At 48.0% G+C, this 15,868-nt stretch overlaps 6 protein-coding genes across 7 annotated transcripts; 2 read left to right on the top strand and 4 right to left on the bottom strand.

Annotated features, from left to right (window-relative positions):
* Positions 1–50: 50 nt before the first annotated feature.
* On the top strand, positions 51–1,686 carry TSTA_074850 (ATP binding protein, putative; the record flags this gene model as incomplete). The annotated part of the gene is made up of 2 exons (XM_002341452.1): positions 51–168; positions 487–1,686. 2 exons carry the CDS (start codon positions 51–53, stop codon positions 1,416–1,418), a joined length of 1,050 nt encoding a protein of 349 aa, XP_002341493.1. The 3' UTR covers positions 1,419–1,686.
* A 38-nt stretch (positions 1,687–1,724) lies between these two features.
* TSTA_074860 (uncharacterized protein) lies at positions 1,725–2,595 on the bottom strand. The gene is made up of 2 exons (XM_002341453.1): positions 2,430–2,595; positions 1,725–2,365 (listed from the first exon to the last, which is right to left on the bottom strand). The coding sequence occupies exons 1-2, from the start codon at positions 2,443–2,445 to the stop codon at positions 1,815–1,817; spliced, it is 567 nt and encodes a 188-aa protein (XP_002341494.1). The 5' UTR covers positions 2,446–2,595; the 3' UTR covers positions 1,725–1,814.
* Positions 2,596–2,819: 224 nt separating this feature from the next.
* On the bottom strand, positions 2,820–6,446 carry TSTA_074870 (uncharacterized protein; the record flags this gene model as incomplete). Its single annotated transcript, XM_002341454.1, has 4 exons — positions 2,820–3,321; positions 3,375–4,792; positions 4,844–5,777; positions 5,968–6,446. The coding sequence occupies 4 exons, from the start codon at positions 6,444–6,446 to the stop codon at positions 3,249–3,251; spliced, it is 2,904 nt and encodes a 967-aa protein (XP_002341495.1). The 3' UTR covers positions 2,820–3,248.
* A 1,636-nt stretch (positions 6,447–8,082) lies between these two features.
* TSTA_074880 (C6 finger domain protein, putative) lies at positions 8,083–10,459 on the bottom strand. Of its 2 annotated transcripts, XM_002341455.1 has the most exons (5): positions 10,104–10,459; positions 9,912–10,031; positions 8,503–9,837; positions 8,287–8,440; positions 8,083–8,100 (listed from the first exon to the last, which is right to left on the bottom strand). In XM_002341455.1, the coding sequence occupies exons 1-4, from the start codon at positions 10,174–10,176 to the stop codon at positions 8,409–8,411; spliced, it is 1,560 nt and encodes a 519-aa protein (XP_002341496.1). In that variant the 5' UTR covers positions 10,177–10,459; the 3' UTR covers positions 8,083–8,100; positions 8,287–8,408. The 2 variants fall into 2 exon arrangements, with proteins under 2 accessions (XP_002341496.1, XP_002341497.1); XM_002341456.1 differs by lacking the exon at positions 8,083–8,100 and having other exon boundaries at positions 8,204–8,440.
* A 120-nt stretch (positions 10,460–10,579) lies between these two features.
* Positions 10,580–12,321, bottom strand: TSTA_074890 (Vacuolar ATP synthase subunit H, putative). The gene is made up of 3 exons (XM_002341457.1): positions 11,953–12,321; positions 11,356–11,887; positions 10,580–11,303 (listed from the first exon to the last, which is right to left on the bottom strand). The coding sequence occupies exons 1-3, from the start codon at positions 12,245–12,247 to the stop codon at positions 10,691–10,693; spliced, it is 1,440 nt and encodes a 479-aa protein (XP_002341498.1). The 5' UTR covers positions 12,248–12,321; the 3' UTR covers positions 10,580–10,690.
* A 760-nt stretch (positions 12,322–13,081) lies between these two features.
* TSTA_074900 (M protein repeat protein) lies at positions 13,082–15,834 on the top strand (the record flags this gene model as incomplete). The annotated part of the gene is made up of 3 exons (XM_002341458.1): positions 13,082–13,274; positions 13,339–14,774; positions 14,840–15,834. The coding sequence occupies 3 exons, from the start codon at positions 13,082–13,084 to the stop codon at positions 15,782–15,784; spliced, it is 2,574 nt and encodes an 857-aa protein (XP_002341499.1). The 3' UTR covers positions 15,785–15,834.
* Positions 15,835–15,868: the final 34 nt, after the last annotated feature.

Genomic DNA, 15,868 nt, shown 5'->3' on the forward strand with positions numbered 1-15,868 from the left:
TTTTATCCAGCGTCGAAAATGCAGATTCGCCGAGCACGGAGTCCGAAGTGATGGCGCAATTTCTGGCTGTTGGACCCCGGCTGGTATTGCGTTTTCAGCAGAGCAGCCAATGGGAGCGCGAGAATCGAGCATATATTACGCCAGCAGGCGGTGGAGGGTGGCAGTACCGTAAGTATTTACTGTCCCTTCTACGATGCAGAGGTGGATTGACCTAGAATTGAGGGCTAGGCATATTCAGCCAGTTGAATGAACTTCGATATATGTATTTTTGCTTTTACTGACGTTAGTATCATCTGCTACAATGCTATTGCTCTGACCGGTTACCGATAGTTACTCCCCGATTTTACAGGAAGACGGGTATAAATACATAGTCGGTAATCAATCCGTATGCAGGGGTAATAATACAGACAAGGCCCCACACCCCACCTTTTAGCGGCAAAGCTCTACAAAATAATTGAACTCGTTGAGTCTAACATACAAAAGCAGTCAAATATTCCAAAATGTCCAAGTTCGGAGTCCTGGTAATGGGCCCTGCTGGTGCCGGCAAGACGACATTCTGCAATGCCATCATCCAACACCTTCAAAACACCCGTCGCAGCTGTTTCTACGTCAACCTGGACCCCGCCGCCGAAACATTTCAATACGACCCGGACCTCGACATCCGCGAACTGATCACCCTCGAAGATGTAATGGAAGAACTCGAGCTGGGGCCCAACGGCGGCCTCATATACTGTTTTGAATTTCTGATGCAAAACTTGGATTTCCTGACCGAAGCCCTGGAACCGTTGAGCGAGGAATATCTGATCATTTTTGATATGCCCGGCCAGATCGAGCTGTATACGCACATCCCGCTCTTGCCGACGTTGACCAACTTCCTCAGTCGCCAAGGTCCCCTGAATATCTCGCTGTGTGCCGCGTATCTGCTCGAGAGTACCTTTGTCATTGATAAGGCCAAGTTTTTTGCAGGCACGTTGAGCGCAATGTCGGCGATGATCCTGTTGGAGATGCCCCACATCAACATATTGAGCAAGATGGATCAAGTCAAAGACATGGTTGGGCGCCGCAGGTTAAAACGATTTGTCAATGTTGATGTACAATTATTAGACGAAGATGACGATGGGAAAGCGGCGAAAGAGGACGACAAAGAAGAACGCGAACACGGATTGGATTTGCAAGCTGACCCCTCGTCGAAAGATGCATTGATGAGTGGAGGGTCATTTAACCGTCTGAATAGAGCTGTCGGGCAACTGATTGATGATTTCAGTATGGTTTCGTTTTTGCAGTTGGATGTCTCGGACGAGGATAGCGTGGGTGCTATTCTGAGTTATATCGATGATGCTATTCAGTACCATGAAGCGCAGGAGCCGCGAGAGCCGAACGATGCACAAGAGGTTGATTGGGAAGATGCGGATGATTGAGTCAGATGTTGATGATCAATACGAACACCATCACAGCCAGAGAGGCAAACATCAATGCCTCCAGGTTGGAGACCGATACTGGAGTCGAGCTCAACCGGCGTCGCTTTCCACGCTCACAGTCTAAAGATCTGAAAAGACACAAGACATCAGGACGGCGTACAGCCCCCAACCCAGCGCCATATATTCACGACTTACGATTATTCATTTTGCTAACCCAGCAATTCCTGCATAATCAGGGATGTATCTATAACGGCATAGAATAATACAACATAAAAATACCGTAGCCTGACTCCTAATCGTATGACATCAGCCAACCGGTTGAACCGAACACATATGTAAAACCCTTGATGCACTTCTCTCAAAGCTCCAATTCCAACAGCTTCACTCAGATGGGATCTAGGCCCGTCGGTTACTATTATGCCAATACCCCGAACTCCTCCCAGCACTCCCTTTAATGCCATAACCACGCGATCCTCCACCACTACCACCATAATACTGACGCCCCGCCGTCGACTCCGTATTAGCATTATTAGCTACCAAATCCTCCAAAAATCCCTGCGCAATACCCCAAAACCAACCCGCATCCTGCGTAGCCTTGTCGACACCAACATTATAAACATACACCCCGATGCTGATCACAGCAGCCCAGAATGTCAATCGCAATATGAGTATAACCCAAAACATAATCACTCGCCGCGCATAATCCAGTACGCGAAGGGATATGTAAAACGTCACCAGGAGTGTGAGGAACGATAGAATATTTGCGGATGAGAATGCGGCTGACGAAGAGTCCAAGATGTTTGCAAGCGGCATGATGAGGTATGGTTCGAGATAGTCTTGTTGGAGGTTGGAAAGAAGCTGGTCCGCCTCTTTGGGCGAGGTGATGGTTGAGAAGGTTTTACGGAAGAGGAGGATTGAGTAGGTGCGAAGAGAGGGGAGAATGTTATCTGTTGTGGTTTGAGGTTAGTAACGGATCTACTCTAACTAAAGACATAGTTCATGGATGCTGACCTTGTAAGTACTCCATTTTGTCTTATGATAGTTGTTCGAATAGTGTCGCTCTCCGGTGCAAAAGAAGCTGTCTCAAAGATAGACAGGCCGTAGACGTGTGGTATGTATAAACTGCCTTGCTATAGTTCAATAACGTACGTCAAGTACATAGACTGGAGAGAATAATCAGTTTTAACAACTTGAAGTAAGACTAAATCATGAAAGTGATGGAAAGTTGAGGTGAGGCGGACAAGACAGATTGCGCGTTTTCTTATCGATAAGCCCCGATAGGAAACAACGCCAAGCCATTGGGATATCATATCTATATTATTTACCTACATCAACTACTTTTGTAAGATTTTTAAGGAAGGTTACCAATATTAATCTTGCATATATTACCGCACGATTATAATATGGCCAATCTCGGTGGTAATCCCTTTGGGAAACAATATATACATGCCCCATTTTCCACGCCGCGACTCCATGATATGTACAGACGCAGCATTAATGCAAACACAGAAGCGGACAAAAAGGACCAAAAAAACCCTCCCGCCTCCCATAATTGGACACATCCCCCCAGAAAAAGATAAATTGCAAGAAAGTGCTCAAGGGTATTCAAAAGCAAACAGCCAGGGTTTATTTTCCGTAAACCACCGGTGAAAGAAGTATAAAATGTATCGTCGTGATGTAGCCAATCAGAATGGCTAGCACTGCTGCTGTCGAAGAATAAAATTGTTTCGATGACTCTCGAGGGTCGTATATATTTATAAATGTATATACTGAATAAACAGTATGTTTCGATATTGTACAAGTTCAAGATTGCTTCGTTTCGTTCATTAATTATTGTTTCACCTTTTCGCGTTCAGCCATAATTGCAGCTTCAAGACGACGAGTTTGGCGGAGTGCCTCATCCCTATAACACAGTTAGCTTCACGCAAATGGACCAAAAAAGCAGACACTACTTACCGATCAGATTGTAGTTCCGCGACCTCGATCTGTGCCTTGTTCATACGCTGCACGACTTCTTCCATCTCGAAATCAGCATCCCGAAGAGCCTTCTCAAGTTCCTTGACTCTAACTTCGAGTTTTGCTACCGAGACTGCTTCGCTCAACGGAACCCCATCTCCGGTCGTCGTTACGTCAAGTCGCGGAGATCGTGCACCAGAAAATGGCGAAGCCGCTGGATTTGGTGAAAGAGCTACTGGGGTTCTAATTCCCATCTTAGCCCGCATGAGCTGCACACTGTGACTTTCTTTCAATGCTCGGATTTCTTCTTCATGTTTGGCCATCTCATCTTCTGAGTGATGTTGAGCGTCCATAAGCGTGTCTTCTAAGGTCCTCAGTCGGCTTTGCATTTCGTTGATGCGTGATGCAGACATTTTCTGTTCTCTTTCTCCCTTGGCAATCGCTTCTGCAAGACGTCCACGCAAAGCGTTGTTGGTCTCGAGCTGCCGACGGACCTGTGCAGCTAGAGCCTCAGTACGATTCATGTCTTCCGGGGACCAAGATTGGTTCGCTTCGGCCGATTCCATCTCTTCCTGCAACTGTTGATAAGCTGATTCCAAGGCCGATGAGGTGGCCTGCATATTGGCTAATCCTTCTTCGTTCGAAGCCATATCCATTCCTGCGGGTAGCGAAATGTCATGCTCCTGCAAAAGCAAACGTAATGAGGTAGTCTCCTGTTCTGCACGGTCCAGATCCATTTTGAGACCACTCAGTCCTTTCTCGCACTGCCACTTCTGTTCAAGAGCTTCGTCGGCCCGTCGTCGGAGGAGATTAATCTCTTCCCGAAGATTCCGCACTTCTTTCTCGTAGCCCAACTTACGTGGAGAGCCAATATCTTGGGCCTTGGTGAGCTCCATCTCGAGAATCTTGATCCGTTTCTCATTTTCACGAGCTTGCCATGCCTGTCGATCTAGAAGACTCCTAAGTGCCTGGTGTAAAGCATCCCGCTGGGCTTCGACATCCTTCACTCGGTCAGCCAATGATTCGCGGGACTCCACTGGCCTGTTATTGCCTGAGATGGAATTCGACCGCGATAGACCACCACCAGCCATGCTCGACCGTTTCGGCATCCGAGCTAGTGAATTTGATCTTGACAAGCCAACCACCGAACCACGGTTGCGGCCAACGCCGTCTTCCTCTGCTATGGCCTGGAACCGATTCTTTTGTCCTGCTTGCAAAGCAGGAACAATCTCATCACGGAAATGGTCACGTTCGTTTCGAAGTTGCTCAAGTTCTACTCGCATGGCCGTCAACAAGTCCTCAAAGTTGTCCTTAAGCTGTCTTTCTTCGAGAAGTTTTCGTCGGGTGTCCTCTAAAGCAACCTCCAATTCTTTAGTTTTAGAAGAAAGATTCGAATTGTCGACGCGTTGAGCACGGAACTACAAACGTGGGTCAGTACAATAATAGCGAGAGACAAGCAAGCTTATTACCTGTTGGACTTGATTCTCCAGAATCTGGACGTGAGACTCGCAAGCCGCCCGCTTTGAACGTTCCTCTTGCCATTTCTGACTTAATTCGACTTTCAATTGAGCTCGTTCCTGCTCAGCGGCTCGTTTGATTCGTTCAATATCTTCTACTTTGCCGCCATCCGTTCCCGTTCGTATCGACCCGCTGGTACCAGAATCCGAGAAGTAATCACTTGTCCTTCGATTAGCATCATTATGTGACTCTAACTGAAACCTCTCAACCAGGTCCTCTAGTTCCATTTCTCGTCGGATCGAGCCAGCGAGCTCAGAGCTGATCTCCCGAAGCTCCGCTTCGAGCTCCGAGATCTTATTTATCAAGTCTGCGTTGCTGCCGGAAGAAGGAGGACCGCTGAGAGATCCCAGACGGGCTGGGGGAAGAGGGAATCCATGGATGTTGTTTTCTGATACTGAGGTAGGGAAAGATGAAGTGGCTTTGGTCGAGAAAGAAGGAGCACTAGCAGATTGTGGTAAGGGCGAAGGTAATGGTGACCGGCCATTGTCACTGATTTCAGTGCTTGATGACTCTGCTCCGGGAGATGAGGTTGTTTTCCATCCGAAGAATGAAGTGATTTTATTACCGGGCGTCTTCGGCTGTTTGTCCCCTGAGCTGGGCATAGCTGATAAACTGGCGTCAATATGCAGAGGAGGAGGACGATTCTGAGGAGGCTGCAAGGCCATAGTCTCGGATCTCTTATGGTTAGTAGACGGTGGCGGCGACCTCAGCACCGGAATGATAGGTTCGCTAGAAAGACGGGAATGAATGGGGGTCCCATGCGGCAGGTAGGCGTTTTCGTCAATACCGTCGTAATAAAAGTCGGATTGTTGTTGCTGAAAGTCTTTGTAGCTGTGAGACGTATCAATGGGAAAGGGGATCAATGGAGATTGACCACGCGGATAACTGAAGATAATGCCAATTCCGATTAGCTTGAAGTTCGTGTTTCATATAAACCAGGGCTGTGACGGGAGCGGAAAAATGAACTTCGCATAAGCGGTGGAAGGGAGAGGATATGATAAGATAGAGAGAGATTGACTCAAAAGGAGAAAAAAAAAAAAACAAGGGAAGGGAGGGAAGAATCAAGGTGACTTACCGGTCAAGATCCCTTGGAACAAAAGGAAGAACCTCGTCGACAGTTTCAAGTTGCCTTAAAGAAGGGTCTATAGATTGTCTGCCGGTTGGAATAATAGCATTAGGCCTTGAGGACGGTGGTGTCTGTGGCAGCAGGGGGGGAAGTATTCGAGTCGGTGGCGGAGAGTGTATTGGTGAATAGACAGATGAACCTTGGGATAATCTAGATAGGATCACGGGGGAAGCATTGCTAGGCAAAGGTTTCCTGCGGACCGGGGATGAGCTAGATGCGATGATCGATCGAGCGGAGGGATCGGTGTCAGAGAGGGTAGGAGGAGGAGAGAGGTCGTGCTGGTTAGCAGTAGCAATAGAGGTCAAGCTCGAGCTGGAGGCGATTGTATCTTTCCTCTGGCGGCGGAGAAAGGAGGAGGAAAAGCCACCGGAACCAGTAGCGATTGGCGGTGGATGATTGGCGGTGATAACTTCCTCCATGCTACTCATGGTGAGCAAATAGCAATGGAAAAGGAAAGAAACTAAAAATATCGATGGCCGCTTGTCTTGAAGGAAGACAGTAGTGGGCACTGGAAAGCAGGCCAAGGGTTCTGGCCATCCGTTGCAACCTTCTTCAGATGAAACAGACCAAGAGAAGGGATTGGACTAAACGACTTGATCGGCAAGGCATGACCACGAGCACGGGCAAGTGCACACGCGCCTAAAGCAGCGGTCTAAGGACGGAGTAGGAAGTGACTGTTTTGGCGTTACTATTCGGCAGACTTTGGGCGTGGTTTCAGTGGTGGTAGGAAAGGAGGGAGGTCAAGCTTAGGGAAGAGAGTAGAGTACCATCGTAGCACTAGTCGCTGGACTAATGCCTAGCGTAAGCTTAGCTTGTAGAAGATGGGATGGCCCAGGTTACCTAACATCGTTAGATCAAGCCATAGTGTCACTGCACACAATTCGAACTTTCCTCGGTTCGCTGAATCGCTCACGTAGTTCGCAACTAGTCCAGGAGTCTAAGTCGACTAGACCGGTGGGCGCTTAAGGGGTAAAGCAGATGGGCCAATGGGCGTGTATCTGCTGTAGGTTTTCCCGTCTCCTTTTTTTTTCTTTTTTGTGTTGCTTGGTGGGGACGAAGCGGCACACCACGGCCGAGCGTACCCTTGGCCGCAAAGTCCGTATTTGAGAGGCTTGTTCGGTATATTTGGTGATTGGACGGTGGCTAGGAAATCTGCACGATCAGCATCCTTGACGGGCGGCCAGTCAGGGTTCAGCGTCAAGTTACAATTGTAGCTCGGTGCAGTGGCTGGCTGCTGGCTGGCTAGACATACAACCCTACAGCCCTGCCGTTGGCGTGCATGCAGGAACCATCAACGTTGCCAAGGTGGAGGAAACTCGTAAACGGACGTAGCGAGTCAGGATTCAGCTCAGGAATAACTTGACTACTGACTTCAGCGAGGGATGCCAATAATAACAGCACGGAGTATGTCCGCTTTGGAGTTGATGGAGTTGGGTTGGGGCCAGCATGCAGTCCAGTAGGATTCCCATTGGCTGATCACGGGATCTTCTTAGCACCCGGTGGCCTTAGCTTTCAGGGGTCAATTTTTACCAAAGGGGACTAGGCCAGTTAACTTCAACTCTTGGCTCTCCTTTCAACTTTGCAAGAGACTACAGGGGAATTATTCATGATGATGCCTGATGCGTCATTACATTTGCAATTCATTGTCTTCAGCCTCAGTACAATAGCCATGCAACAGGGACTATACGGGCAGCACCCTCTGCAACGTGCAGGGTCCAGAATACGATGTACTACGCCATTAGCATACTAGTCTTATTGACGATCTCCATATGGACGGTGGACCGGCTGATCTATGCAGTATGCACGTATTTCTTGTGCCTCCATACTGATATCTAGAGTATCCAATGATCGCTGATTAAGTATATCAATTCCGGTGCTCTTTCATTCTCCCATTATCAGCAGGAATAGGTCGATGAATACATGTCTATAGCCCTGTGTATATCTACAAGCCATCGAACGCTAAAATGTAAGTACCCGGTGGGTGTCTATTATCTAAATACGAGTTCGTTGGCAAATTGTTTGTCCATGCAGGCAGAACCGAAACAGATCGTCGGGAGTCCGATTCCGAGCTGGAGAATGAAACTATGCAAGATCATAGATTGTTAGTGATACGTAATATGCCAGGGCAAACTACTACATATATAGACTGTAGAAGTACGTACTCAGGCACGTAGTTGGAGCATGTCAAGAACGAGCGAGGTATCATCATTTACATTGTTGGGTATACTGCAGTATGTTACAAGAAAGAAGTCAACACCAAACACGTACATCGTCGCTATACATCCATGGATGTCATTCGGGATGAGCGTCAAATTAGCCATATAGAAATTATAGGTCGTATTCTTCGGGCCGGCGTTATTCGTTATCATGAGTCAATCCTATACATGGACTTAGTACGGAATGAAGTCGAAACTCATTCGATCTGTTGGCATGAGTTAGTAAGGTGCCATCTCAATTGCCATATCAGGATGAAGGAGGGCGTACCTAGGAAATGGCTCCAATCTTCATCCTCATTCTGTGCTCCATCAGCCCAATATATTTCGAGAAATTTTAGCGATTGCAACACGTTCGGTATGCGTGTGGTATCGTGCAGTGACGTGAGTAGTTGCTTGAATGCTTCTCGATCTTCCCCTAGCGCCTCACAACCACCGGTAAACAGCGGCGTAGTGAGCATGACCCAAGGGCTCAGACCGCTTCGGGGGACAATCTGAGATGTACATGCCAGGATCCGTTTCACGGAATATTGCACCTCAGGTGAAGAAGCAGGTACTTTACGTACCCGCCGATGAATATGTATCAACGCGGTGTGCTGAAAAGCTTCGTTGCATAACATAAACTCCTGTATCGACTCCTCGGAAAGCTTTTCCTTCACTCCCGGGTAGAAAACAAGGCCACCTATCTGACTGTAACGAGCTATCAGTCTGAGGACCGACTTTTCTAATCTCGCTGCTTGTTCGTCAAAATCTGATTCTGCTTCCTCTTCCTTTTTCACTAGTTCCAACTTTTTCAACTGGGGAGTGGTAATGCTCTCCTGATGTCGCTGCCAAGCTAACGCTCCAATGGCGCGGAAAATATCCGCCAGGTGGACAGTGAACCCCCAATAGTCGTCCAGATAATCTGGATCATCATCAGACACTGTCGTCGCTGTGTGACTCGTAGTCTCGCCAATGGGAGGCCCATTTCCGTTGAGAGCGGTAAGCGCAACTATCGATCGGTACCAGCGATCGAGATATTTGCGAAAGGCTGTTGCTGGGGTGTTCGACGATTGTGACGTTGTGTTCATCAATGCCTTGGCCCCTTCCACATGTGCCCTCCACGTGTTCGGCTGAATGGCACCGGAATGTATTTCGGCCAAACAGAGTGTACGTGCCGTGGCCAAGAGAGCGTCCGAGCCTTTGCGCGAGGAATCCTGTAATTCCAGGCGAAAATGCTCCAGACTCCGTGCCATCAGCCTTGCGATATCTGGTGCAGCCTTGACAGTCCCGGAATGATTATTCAATGCCTCAAGGTGGATAGCGGACAACGCCATGGTTGCGTATAGAAGGGAAGGTGTTTGTAAAGCCATGGGGACGATCATCTGACAGATCTCCTGCTGCATTCCACTATGACATGACGTGACACTTGATGCATCGCTGATGAAATGGTGGAGGAGTGCTTTTTGACTTGTTGATAAGGACGAAAATGGATCAATTGCACGTGTCATCGGCAGATCAGTAGATGGAGAGGACGGTGAAGAGACGCCGTTAGGATTTGGTGACTCTGCAGGCGAGGCACTTCCAGATTTCACGGTAGTATAGATAAACTCGCCCGGAGAATATTCTGCACGTGGAAGGAAACGAAACATGGTTAGTATTCTTGATTCAATCTATACAGCCATTAAAAAGTAGACATACCCAGTTTTTGCATTCCAGGTCCGACACAGGCACCGAATCTCGATCGTGAAAAGGCTCGTCCACCCCACTGAAGTTGCATGGCATATCTACATTGCACTCCAGATGCCTTACATCGTCCGCCTGGATATTTCGTTTAAGTCAACATCCTTGCAAGAAGACAAATGTATAGAGAAAGGTAAAATCCGAACGTACATTCTGGGTGTTGCTCGTCGCATTTCTGCCTTCTTGCTTTGCATCGCTTGCAGCCCGTAAAAGACCGAGACATCTTTATATTTTATTTGTGATCAACGGCGAAATATGGAGCACTGCGGAGGACGGGGATGGGCCACATCAGACGAGTTCCCCGTCCTGCACTTGCGAAAATGTCGGGATGCAAAAGTCCGGCCGATGCTTATCAATATCAGGGAATAAAAATATAATGCGGAGAGGCATGTATCGATCCTCTGACTAACACTCAATCTTGCTGATGTGTGCTGACAAATCGATATATTCCAGTTGTCAAGAGGAAGAAAACAACGAGGTAGTTGATATAATGGAGTTGCGAATTCGTTCGAGGAAAAAGTTGAGGATGTTCCAGTCTAGTTAGGTGGTGAGGGGGTCTTATCAGCCGCCAACGATTGGAGCCTTGATGCCTTAGTCACCTCAACTTAATGCAATTTCTCCCCACATGCCGTCGATCGCTTGACCCATAGGATACTGATTCGATTTATAGGAGAACGAGAACTAAACAAGCCAAGGTACGTATATACAAACATGAGAACCACATAAAAGAGACCGGCCTATCTATCAAAGCTGTATCGAAGCCACTCTCCGACTGCACGCAAGCTTTCCCATCGCACCGACTCATCATGATCAGTCATCAACTCCATCACTCGGGTCTTCAATCCCAGTTTCTCCAGTTGAGTTCGACGCTCCGGAACCTCTTTGACCAGATTTCCAACATCATTGCATGCAATTGCTAGAACTTGCTTGTCGTTCTCCCAGCTCTTCGAGATAATCTCTGTTAATTTCTTGGGCAAGGCACCACGATCGTCTTCAAGAATGCGGCGTGCATTTTCGCGCCAGAACGTCGGGTTGCGGTGAGGGGGAGACCAGCGCAGGTGTCCGGATTGTAATTCGGCTGCGTATTCGTCAAATGTAGTCTGCGTCTTGGTGTACTCATCCAACAACTCCGTGAGTGACTGAAGGTCTTCAAGAAGGTCAGGATCGGTCAAGTGGCGGCCGCTCAGGTTCGAAAGCAACGCAGGCAGGCGGACGAATGTTGCCACAGGTAGGAGTGTAGTGCGGTTAGTGACAAGAAGATTGTTCAAGGTGGCTAGGAGAAGTCGTGTTGTCTTCTCTTTGGGTGAAAGTCGTAGTAATTGTGTGTATAATTCAATTATATCATATTCCCTGAGACTGTTAGCAGATCATCAAATCAATTATCATAGATTGGGTCTCTTACGATTGCAGTTCATCTCCTACTAGACTGCCCTCAAAACTGAGCTGCCAAATGACCAAAAGCACATGGTAAAGCAGTTGCAATCCCACTCCGCCGCCAATGCTGATATCGGCAGTGCGAATGCTGCTACCGGCAGAAGAGCTAGCCAAATTGATTGAACCGTTATCTTTACCCCCAGCCGCTGTGCGAAGTATCTCCACCAACGGGTCAACAGTCTCTTTGCGCTGTTTCCAAAAAAGTTCTCTGGCTGCTTTATTGCGTAAAAGTGCCGAAAACCCTTGAACACCGATATCCTGAAGGCCACTGTCTTGATTCTTCGTCAAAGTCGCCAGGTATGAATACAACTGTGGTAGTGCTTCCTCTTCTCGCTCGGAGGTTTGGGACGATACGAGTGCTGTCGACACAAGACTCGTCAAAAATGCGGATGTGAGTAGTGGAATGGGATCTTCGGGGTTTGTGGAGTGACGCAGAAGTGGTAAGAATACGTTGTAGGGCTCGGGATGTGAGATGAGCGCCGATGCAAGAGCAGGAACGTCTGCAAGGAAACTATTAGCGGAGTCTCTAGGAGAAATTATATCGTGGATATATAATCAAAAATACCATTGATCAGGTCTGCAGCTAGAACCAATATATATTGCACTATATCAGTCCGTCGGGAAGCCGACTCCAGCACGCTCCTCTCGCTAGAGCCACCAGAAAGAAGCGTCGTGTACCCTTTCAAATCGGTTTCAACTGTCTGTTTGCGTTCTTGTTTTCTGACTTTGTCAACTGCTTTGATCTTGCGCAAGTGCTCATCAGTGATGTTCCCTGCCCGCACTGCACCATCCCATGGAATAGGTCGAGCACGGATATTGTTCTGTAGAGAGTTGAGGTAGGTGGGCGGCTCGAGCGACATTGCGTCGACTAAAAGAGTAAATTGCAAAATTAAAGCAATGTTTCTCTGCGTGTTAAAGTGAGAACGAAGGCTTCGCGGCAGGATGATGTCGCAGGAATACCGCAGGCTACACGGAGCTTGGATTAGCTTGACCAGGTGAGACCCACAGTCTATCTACTCTCTTCAGAATACGTACTCCGGGCAACGTCCTCACCATGCTTTACAAGTTTACAATAGACTTCAAACGAGGGGCATAATTGTAGAAGCACACATGATAACTGTAATCTTACATGCAAACTGACTTGGGCATGTATGGACGGTTCGAGCTATTGGGAGACGACGTACTCCGAGCTTACGAATCTCCCCAAGCTTAATTCCACCAGTACTCACCTTTCAGACTTTATATGCGACTTAGCACTCGAACAAATGTTATTGTTCTGTCAGACTTATAGATCTCATCAAAAGATGTCATCTCGCCAAGGATAAACACGCGTGGCCTCTGATTTGCCAGGCGGCTGACACTGACGACCCGTATCGAGATTAATTTGGCCCGCTTCGTATTTATTGATGGTACCTGGTGGTTCAACGTCCACTTCTTTAACGTCCCTCTGTCCGTATCCCTCCTGTGACACACATATCGCTCCCATCTTACACTGATCCAATGAATAACTCTCATTACATCTAATCCGGTGTGGATAGATGGCTCTCACCCGTCGAAATTGGCTTCGCCTTGCGTAACCGCTGCAACGTTAACTACGTCTCCTCGTCTGACCGAACTTCGCCTGCTGCCTGTCCTAGGACTATTTCATGATTATAGCAGCTTAACGATCCTCGGCTGGAATTTCCACTACCGCAATGACGTCCAATTCGCAACAGGCAAAATCGAGATGGGGTGTCGGGGCTTTACTTCAACAGGCTGTCTCTGGGGTAGAATCTCGACTCGACACCATCCTGGCCAACGATGATGAAACACCAAAGTCGTCTGCACCAAAAGCTGATGATGCAGCTTCAAAATCTAGTTTAACTGCCACGAAAGCGGCCACCGGAGGTAAGCAACGGCGCACACTATCGAACTGTCGCAACACTGACTAACAACGGTTATTGTCATATAGTTACTCGGACCTCCTCTACAGCTCGGAAAAATGATCGATTGCAAGAACGTTTGGCAAGGGCTGTGGCTAAATCGCAGACCCCGACGATGTCCAGCAGCCCGCGATCGTCCGTTGAAGTGCTATCTCGTTCGTCGACTCCGTTGCAAAATACCGAAATGCGCACCAGTATGGACAATACAAGAACTAGCTTGGATCAAAGCGTGTCGGCAAGTCGCAACAATGAAGCCGTCACTGTCACTGTGACCAGAGATAGTCTTGACTCGGGTAGTCAGCCGCGAAGTTCCAAGGAGTTGTCAGTCGTCGAACATATATCAGATAGCAGCAATCAGGAAGTCGGGAATGGAGTTCAAGAAATTATCGAGTCTCAAATTACAGATGAGTCAGTCAATCACGGCACTTTCGATACCTCAGACATCCTTTTACAACCTGAGCATTTGGACTCACCTCTGGATGGCCCGTTAGAGGAGCTCAGAGCCGAACATAAAGCTACGGAGTCTAGATGGCAAGAGGAAATGCATGAATACATTGAACGGATTGATGCCTTGCAGTCTAAATTGAAGTATCTGGCTAAAGAAGCTGCCGATTCGGCTCGAGACGCCGCTTCGGCTGCAAAGCCAGGTAGTATTGAAAAACAACTAGCAGAAAAGGATGAGCGCATAGCGCTACTACTTGAAGAGGGACAGAAACTGTCAAAGACAGAGTTGGACAACCGAACTGTCATCAAGAAACTACGACAGCAGTTGGCGGAAAGCAATAAACAAGAAATCGAACTGAAGCGACGCACGGCTAAACTGGAACGTGATGCTAGTGAAGCAGAAGCACGAGCGAAACGAGCAGAGGCATCAGAGAAGAAAGCACAGGAGAATCTGGATTCACAATCGAGAGCCTCCAAGGACCTCGACTCTATCACCTCTGAACGAGATGCATTGAAATCGACGGTGGAGGAATTGAAAAGTCAGTTAGCAAGAGCAGTTTCTCGTGCTGAAGCAGCAGAATCAAAAGCTCAAGCGGAAGTCGTGGAACATTCGAAACGTCGAATCACCGAATTAGAAGACGATCTGTCTAGTGCAAAGATAGAAAGAGAACTCAGCGAGGAAAAATTGAGAAGAGAAATCCGAAGTTTGCAGGATAATCTAGAGCGAGAGAAGGAGAATGCTCGCCTACTGGAAGCTGAACTCAAGAGCGAGCAGTCAGTACTGGAAAGCAAAATGGAGAGTCTTCGCTCGAGGGCCGAGGAAGTTTCCTCGAGTACGGCTGGAGAGACGCAGGCTAAATTACTTCGTCAAATCGAGACGCTGCAGACCCAGTATGCTGTTGCCAGTGAAAATTGGCAAGGGATTGAGAGTTCTTTACTATCAAGGTTGAATGGTATGGAAAAAGAGCGTGATGAAATTGCCCGTAAAGAAGCAGATTTAAGGCGGAAGGCTCGGGAGGTGGTACGTGCATATATCTGTTATCAAAACTCTTGCTTCTCGTACTAATGAGTGAAATGTTTTATTAGAATATCAAAGCCAAAAAAGCAGAAGACGAACTCGATACTGCAAAGGAGACGATTGAAAACTTGGACCACTCCCTGCTGGAAACCAAACAGCAATTGCAGAAACTCCAGCAGCGAGTGGAGAAGTCAGAAGAAGAGCTCAACGCCGTTCGAAAGGAATTAGCAGACAAGGAGAAGTCGACCGAAGCTTTCTGGACTCAGAAGCTTGAAGAAGAACGGGCAAGATGGAGAGATCAAGTTTCTTCACCGCCACCTTTCCTACAAGAGCCCCGAACAGTGTCACCTGTGGCTTCAAGCCGTAGATCGACGGGCCTCGACCCTCTTACCATTGACAGTCGTCCATTGAGCCGCCGTTCATCCACTCTCCCATCTCAAGTAGACATGGGAGCTCCTTCACGAACGAATTCCTTCCCATCATTCCAGGGCATGGGCTCGCCACACGCATCGCAAGGTCTTCTTAATCCCAACTTGTTGGGCGCACCGCCTATCCACAACTTGGAGCCAGATGAATTTTATAGTGGAACTCCCGCCACACCATCGGCATTTGGAGCGCAGACAAGCCATTCTCGCGGTAACGGCATCAATGAAATCATCTCAGTATCCACAGTTGGAGCTGGTCCATCTGTGCAACTTGTTGAGCGTATGAGCGCAACTGTCCGACGGCTTGAAAGTGAACGGGCAGCGACAAAGGATGAACTCGAACGCATCACAGCACAGCGAGACGAAGCCAGAAAGGAGGTCGTCGAACTTATGCGAGAATCTGAAGAGAAGCGTAAAGCAGAGAGCCGCATCGAAGAACTGGAATCGCAGGTGGCAGAACTAGACCAGCGTTACCAAACCACACTAGAGCTTCTTGGAGAGAAGAGCGAGCAAGTTGACGAGCTGCAAGCCGATATTGCGGATCTCAAGAAGATATATCGAGAGCTGGTTGATAGTACCATGAAGTGAGGCAAAGCCTCGAGCCTCTTGGTGTCATCGATGATCATTCGCGTATAATGTATATATATCATTTAGTACATGTGTCATCTTGCA

This window comes from Talaromyces stipitatus, genomic scaffold (genome assembly GCF_000003125.1).
Source record: "Talaromyces stipitatus ATCC 10500 scf_1105507295523 genomic scaffold, whole genome shotgun sequence".
Taxonomy (NCBI): Eukaryota; Fungi; Ascomycota; class Eurotiomycetes; order Eurotiales; family Trichocomaceae; genus Talaromyces; species Talaromyces stipitatus.

What these genes read in the sequence shown, in the direction of transcription:
- TSTA_074880 (XM_002341455.1), bottom strand. Translation starts at nt 10,176, where the DNA reads ATGTCTCGGTCTTTTACGGGCTGCAAGCGATGCAAAGCAAGAAGGCAG. An exon ending in ACCTGGAATGCAAAAACTGG is followed by an intron (nt 9,838 to 9,911) that starts GTATGTCTACTT and finishes TTCCACGTGCAG; the next exon opens with AATATTCTCCGGGCGAGTTT. An exon ending in AGATTGGAGCCATTTCCTAG is followed by an intron (nt 8,441 to 8,502) that starts GTACGCCCTCCT and finishes TCATGCCAACAG; the next exon opens with ATCGAATGAGTTTCGACTTC.
- TSTA_074890 (XM_002341457.1), bottom strand. Translation starts at nt 12,247, where the DNA reads ATGTCGCTCGAGCCGCCCACCTACCTCAACTCTCTACAGAACAATATC. An exon ending in AGCTGCAGACCTGATCAATG is followed by an intron (nt 11,888 to 11,952) that starts GTATTTTTGATT and finishes GTTTCCTTGCAG; the next exon opens with ACGTTCCTGCTCTTGCATCG. An exon ending in GTAGGAGATGAACTGCAATC is followed by an intron (nt 11,304 to 11,355) that starts GTAAGAGACCCA and finishes TAACAGTCTCAG; the next exon opens with GGAATATGATATAATTGAAT.